Below are 7005 nucleotides of genomic sequence, written 5' to 3'. Positions count from 1 at the left end.
CTTTCTCCCGTCCCCTCCTCAATCTGATCCCTCCCTCTCCCCCACCCACAGAGAATGATGGTGATCCACGCTAACCAGCTCGCACCGCCGGACCTCGCCTCCATCTTCTCCAGCGAACCGGCGCCCACCCCGGCCTCTGACGGGCCCCAGTGCCGACACATTCCCCGCTCCACGGGACAGCCCAAAGGATTCGGGCCGAGCGGCCTGAAAGGAAAATCAAGGCCGGATTTTGGAGGCGGAGTTGGGGGTGGGGGTTGGTGGGTAACATTCCCGTGGTCACATTCCTCCCCGTGGGAACCCCCCAGTTCAAGCTCCCTTGTTACGAGTCGCCCTGTCCCACCCGCGGCATCCGGTCACTCCTGACACACTCCGCTCTCTGTCCCCTCTATCACCGCCCGTCTCACCCTGGCTGGTGGCCATTTTGTGATGGTTATCATTGAAACCGCTCTCCCAGCATCGTAGAAATAGTCACACCCTTTTCCTCACCTCCCACTCACTTCCCTCCCTGTTTATTCAATCTCAACTCCTCATCGCCCTCTCTTTCAGTTACCCTGTGAGTCTCTCCACTACTCACTCCATCACTCCTGACACCCTCCCCTCTCCGTCCCCTTGTCCTTTCTCCTGCCATCCAACACATCCTGGGTGGTGAACGTTGTCCGATGGGAAATTTCGCTCCCTCACCCGATCCCTTCCCTCTCTCGTTGAGTGAGTCTCTCCCCTCTCCCTCCGTTCAGACACTCAACTCTCCGTCCCATCAGCCCAGATCGCGTCTCGACCTCTCGCTCCCCATTTCCCCTGTCCGCGCTCTCCTTCTTGCCGTCCGTCTTATTTGCGAAGGATCGAAATCACCCACCCTTCCCCCACACGCCCCATCCTGTTCCTGCCCACCCTCTCCTTTCAGACCCCTCTTTCCTGGTCCTGCAACTTCCCCTCCCTTCCCGTCCCATCAGATCCCCTCCCACCTCGTCCCATTACTTTCCCTCCTTCCTGGTCAGATCACTCCCGCTCCCTTCCTGTCGTTTCACTCCTCCTCACCCCGACTCTATCTTATCCACATCACCACCAGTTTGTGACAGGAACTTTCGCCTCCCCTTTTCGTCCCCTATTGAGTCAATGACTTCGCCACGGTCACCGTCTCATCAGTCCACTCCTCGTCCCGTCACTCCTCTTCCTCCCAAACCCCTCACCCCTCCTCCCCAAAACCCACATGTATATGTGTATGTGTGAATATCTGAGATATATACATTAGTTTATTCAATGACAAAATTATTAGAATTAAAACATACATGAAATACCCAAGACTATATAAAACACAAATTAAAATACTGTTATTACAATCAATAACACACTCAATCCCGGGATTGTATCCACGGGCACCGCATGTTCCTTCGCCATAGATTCTGTGTGCGACTGTGACCATTGTAAGTCAGTGTCTCACTCCATCCCTGGCGGCCACATTAACCAAGGAACACACACAAAAATTCTGGTGAACACAGCAGGCCAGGCAGCATCTCTAGGAAGAGGTACAGTCGACGTTTCGGGTCGAGACCCTTCGTCAGGACTAATTTAAAGAAGAGATAGTCAGAGATTGGAAAGTGGGAGGGGGAGGGGGAGGGATGGGGCCAAGAGCTGGACAGTTAATTGGCAAACGGTATACAGAGTTGGAGAAGGGGGGGGGGTCATGGGACAGGAGGCCTAGGGAAAAAGAAAGGGGAGGTGAACCCACTATAGTGAGAGGGACAGAGGGAGAAAAAAGGGAGAGAAAAAATGGGGAAAAATAATAATGATAATAAATAATAAATAAGGGATGGGGTACAAAGCAGAGGTGGGGCATTAACTGAAGTTAGAGAAGTCAATGTTCATGCCATCAGATTGGAGGCTACCCAGACGGAATATAAGGTGTTGTTCCTCCAATCTGAGTGTGGCTTCATCTTTACAGTAGAGGAGGCCGTGGAAAGACATGTCAAAATGGGAATGGGACGTGGAATTAAAATGTGTGGCCACTGGGAGATCCTGCTTTTTCTGGTGGACAGGGCTTAGTTGTTCAGCAAAGCGGTCTCCCAGTCTGCGTCGGGTCTCGCCAATATATAGAAGGCCACATCGGGAGCACCGGACGCAGTATATCACCCCAGCCGACTCACAGGTGAAGTGTCGCCTCACCTGGAAGGACTGTCTGGGGCCCTGAATGGTGGTGAGGGAGGAAATGTAAGGGCATGTGTAGCACTTGTTCCGCTTACAAGGATTAGTGCTGGGTGGGAGATAGGTGGGAAGGGATGTTGGGGGGACGAATGGACAAGGGAGTCACTGGGATTGTGTGATGGAACGGCGTGGAGGGAGCTTCACGCTGTGTCTGACCCCGGGAGTGTGTGATGGGACGGTGTGGTGGGAGATTCACGCTGTGTCTGACCCCGGGAGTGTGTGATGGGACGGTGTGGAGGGAGCTTCACGCTGTGTCTGACCCCGGGAGTGTGTGATGGGACGGTGTGGTGGGAGATTCACGCTGTGTCTGACCCCGGGAGTGTGTGATGGGACGGTGTGGTGGGAGATTCACGCTGTGTCTGACCCCGGGAGTGTGTGATGGGACGGTGTGGTGGGAGATTCACTCTGTGTTTGACCCCGGGAGTGTGTGATGGGACGGTGCGGAGGGAGATTCACTCTGTGTTTGACCCCGGGAGTGTGTGATGGGATGGTGTAGAGGGAGTTTCATGCTGTGTCTGACCCCACGAGTGTGTGATGGGACTTTATTTATTGTTTCCCTTTTTTGTCCCCTTGCCCGTCCTCTGGGTTCCCCCTCCTCCCCCTTTTCCTTCTCCCTAGGCCTCCTGTCCCATGATCCTCCCGTATCCCCTTTTGCCAATCACCTGTCCAGCTCTTGACTCCATCCCTCCCCCTCCTGTCTTCTCCTATCATTTTGGATCTCCCCCTCCCCCTCCAACTTTCAAATCCCTTACTCACTCTTCCCTCAGTTAGTCCTGACGAAGGGTCTCGACTGTACCTCTTCCTAGAGATGCTGCCTGGCCTGCTGCGTTCGCCAGCAACTTTGATGCGTGTTGTTTATTATCAAAGTTCTTATTTGTCACCATATACTACCCCGAGATTCATTTTATTGCAGTCATTTACAGGACAATAAATCAATATAGCAGAATTTATGAAAAACTATACAAAAACGAAGACTAACCAACGAGCAACGTGCAAAGGAAGGGAAATTTGTGCAAATAAAATATTAAATAATACTGACACGAGTTGTAAATTATTTGAAAGTGAGTCCGTAGGTTGTGGAATCAGTTCAGAGTTGATGTGAGTGAAGTTATCCACGCCGGTGTCTCAGAAAAAACCCGCCATCATCGGGCCCTTCCTGTCTGTGTAATTCCCCGGCATCAAACGTAAAAGTTGCCCGTGGACGCAGCAGGCCAGCCAGCATTACGTACTCCCGGGATAGTCCCACCCCGGGACACCGGTGTCCCAGACTGAGCCCCGGCCCCCGGGCTCTTCCTGTCTGTGTCATTCCCGGGGTCCCGAACCCGCACATCCGGCAGAAGCAGCGCCACTGGACAGGAGGCAGAAATACGTCACCACGGGAGACCAGCGAACGACGCACAGCGCGAGCCTGAAGCTAGTTCCGTTAAAAACGGTTGGGAATTAAACCTGGCGCGTGGCCATTAAAGGTAAGGGGAAGTGGGGGGCGGGGGGTTAAAGGGGAGGGCGGGGAATCGGCCAAACTGTCGGCATCCCGCGGGCGGGGATGTTCACACATTCAGATGTTCACACGAACACTGTCAGTCCGGGTCTGGGTTCCTGCAGAGATCTCAGTTCCTTCTCCCCGGTCTCACTGAACCGATTGTCGTACAGCCTGAAACAGATGGGAGAATAAAGATGAAATAAACAGATTACACAACAGTGTCAGTAACAGGGGACAACACTCACAGACAAATATCACCAGAAAACCCGCGGATCCGCTGATATTTTATCACATTGAACATTAACACAAACACTCACCCGATCCGCTCCAGACTCGGGAGGGTCAGTATGAGGCGGCGGAGAGCGGGGACAGATCGGTCTGTCAGCGAGTTGTAACCCAGATTCAGCTCCGTCAGTGATGGGTTTGTACTGAGAGCGGAGACGAGATCCTCGACACCAGAATCTGTGAGACCGACCTCACTCAGCCTGGAGATGAGAGAGAGTGAGGGTGAGGGACACAGAGAGACAGGAGACGGTACAAATCCCCAGTGTTTATCAGTAACACAATTACTGATCACATTAATGTTCAGTGTCAGACACCCAGTGACTGTAAACACAATCTCCCACAGTCTGGTACTTACCCCAGTGTCTGTATTTTACACTCCGGGTTCCTCAGAGCCGCAGACACCAGTTTCACTCCTGAATCTCCCAGTTTATTAAAACTCAGTCTAAACACAAACAGACAAATTGATGCACAAAGTGATTCAAACTGTGGGTCTGAGGGAATTTCTCTCACTCGGATATTTCAGGAAACATTAAATCCTTCAGTAAATCACTGATCGGAGATCCCATCACTGTCAATGTCCCTCACTGCCCAGCTCCAGGGTATTCACCGAATGTCAGTAATTTAGTCTGTCGATGTGACCCTGTAAACGCCACATAGTCTGTCTCATTCCCCGATGGCTAGAAAAGTGTTCCTGATGTGAGAGGGTCGGGAGGGGCAGGGATGAAGGAGGAACGGGGATGGGGAAGAGAGATCCCACAGGACGAAGGGTGATGGCATTTGTTACAATTCTTCACAATCGTATTTATCACACTTTTACCCAAATCCCTTTACATTGAAACAACACAATGGGACAGTTTCACAGTTCAGAGTGAGAGATAAATCAAGTTACCTCAACTCCCGGCACTTGTGCAGCCCGGGTCCCAGCCGCTGGATTCCTTCACACTGAATGTGGCATTTCCCCAGGTCGAGCTGTTTTATTGTATCACAGAGTCCGATGACATGAGACAGGACCGCGCAGTCAATCGGGGTCAGTGTCATTTCACTGAATGAAAGTTTTTCCACTGATCCCAGTGCGGCCTGAGCCAGTCCACGATTCTGAGACTCAAACAGGTAGTGCAATGTGTTCAGGAGGCTCCTTTTACAAGTTTCACTCCTCGTGTTTCTACTCTGACGTTTAACCTCCTCCTTCACCCAGTCAATCACACGGCAGGTTGTTTGATGAGGAAATGGGCCCAGAATCTCCTCCAGGCCCCGAGCTGTCATTGGGTTGGAGAGACCAGCAACAAAACGGAGAAATACCTCAAATCGACCGTCTGTCGTGCTGTGGGCTTCAGTGAGGAATCTCAGAATATCCCCGGGATGTGGATTCAGGAATTGTACGACTGCAGCTACAAACTCTTGGATGGTGAGGTGTGGGAATGTGTACACCACGCTCCGGGCAGAATTCTCTCTCTCCAAAAGCTCCATCAGGAACCCGGACAGGAACTGGGAAGGCTGCAGATTGTATTTGATCAAATCTCCATCTGTAAATACAATCTTCTTCTCGGACACTCCTCTGAAGGCCATCTGACCAACCCTGAGTAACACATCACGGGGGTTCTCAATCTCACGGCCGTGGTTTTTCAGGATGTTGTAAATATAGTAGCAATATAGTTGGGTGATGGTCTTGGGAACTCTCTGCGGGTCCCTGACTCTTTGTGTGAAGTAAGGACCCAGTGCCAGAGCGAGGATCCAGCAGTAGGAGGGGTTGTAGCTCATGGTGTACAGGATCTCGTTCTCCTTCACGTGTCTGAAAACAGCTGCTGCCACCGACTGATCTTCAAAATGCCTGATGAAATATTCCTTCCGTTCCTCACCAACAAATCCCAGGATTTCAGCCCAGACACTGATCTTCGCCTTTTCCAATAAATGTAACGCAGTGGGACGGGTGGTCACCAGCACTGAACACCCTGGGAGTAGCTTGCCCTGGATTAAACTGTACACAATGTCAGACACCTTGCACTTGAATTCAGGATCTGTGCATGTGGACCGAGGTTCTGTGTCTCTCTGACCGTCAGCAAAATCAATTTTGTCATTGAATTCATCCAAACCATCAAATATAAACAGCAATCCCTCTGGGTTCTTCCAGACCTCTCTCAGGATATTCCCAAAGTAAGGATACTGATCCAGAATCAGTTCCTTCAGGTTTATTCTGCTGTTAATGGAATTTAAATCCCGGAATTTGAAACTAAAGGCAAACTGGAATTGTTGGAATATTTTCCCCGTGGCCCAGTCATAAACAATCTTTTGTACCATTGTTGTTTTCCCGATCCCTGGCACTCCGGCCACTGCTGCCGAACTCCCAGATTTGGATTTACTCCAGGAAAAGCTGCTCTGGAACAACTGATCAGTGCGGATTTTTTCCAGGTGTCCGCGGAGTTGTTTTTCTCTCCACTCCTCGTGGTCTCTGCCTCTTGCCAGCAGCTCATGTTCCACCAGTCTCCGATCTCGAACAGTAGAAATGACCGTGAGCTCAGCGTATCGATCAACCAGCTGGAAAACCTTCTCCTTCTCCCTCATCAGGATCGTGTTCACTCTCAGGGTTTCAGTTTGTGGCCGCAGAGTCTCCTTGTGTTTCTGCTGAACATCTTCCATGGGAACAGACAGTGAACAAACTGTTAGATGCCTCAACTCAGAACTCAGTATTTAAGCACACAAGAGTTAGCTCAAAGCTCTTGCATTAATTGGATTCATCAATGGATGCTCGAACAGTAAATTCCATTTACAGACCCCTGACTGGACAGAGAAGCCTGTTCTAGATAAACACCAGATCATCACATTTCCACACGCTGTGATGGTGAGTATTTCCCTGGTAGTTTACTGACCTCCAAGTGTCCCGTACTGGCCAAACTCCCACTACTGTCAGAGCTATCATTGTTCCTGTGGAAGAAACTTTTAATCTCCAGTGTTCATGTGGTGTATGGAGATGGAGAAGAATGTAGTGGGCATTCTGTCAAAGGAACAGGTCGGGGAATCACAGCTCCCCCTCCCCTCTCACCATC

At 50.9% G+C, this 7005-nt stretch overlaps 1 protein-coding gene across 1 annotated transcript in view; it reads right to left on the bottom strand.

The window, feature by feature from the left end:
- Positions 1-2960: 2960 nt before the first annotated feature.
- LOC140207825 (NACHT, LRR and PYD domains-containing protein 3-like) overlaps positions 2961-7005 on the bottom strand; it is a 55626-nt gene continuing 51581 nt past the window's right edge. The window contains exons 9-12 of the mRNA XM_072276386.1: positions 4854-6591; positions 4320-4406; positions 3997-4164; positions 2961-3850 (exon numbers count right to left, since the gene is read on the bottom strand). Of these exons, the coding sequence (XP_072132487.1) occupies positions 3763-3850; positions 3997-4164; positions 4320-4406; positions 4854-6591 (2081 nt within the window). The 3' untranslated portion in view covers positions 2961-3762. The remainder of the gene's footprint in view (positions 3851-3996; positions 4165-4319; positions 4407-4853; positions 6592-7005) is intronic.

This window comes from Mobula birostris, chromosome 13, assembly GCF_030028105.1.
Source record: "Mobula birostris isolate sMobBir1 chromosome 13, sMobBir1.hap1, whole genome shotgun sequence".
Taxonomy (NCBI): Eukaryota; Metazoa; Chordata; class Chondrichthyes; order Myliobatiformes; family Myliobatidae; genus Mobula; species Mobula birostris.
This window is presented reverse-complemented; position numbering and strand designations above follow the sequence as displayed.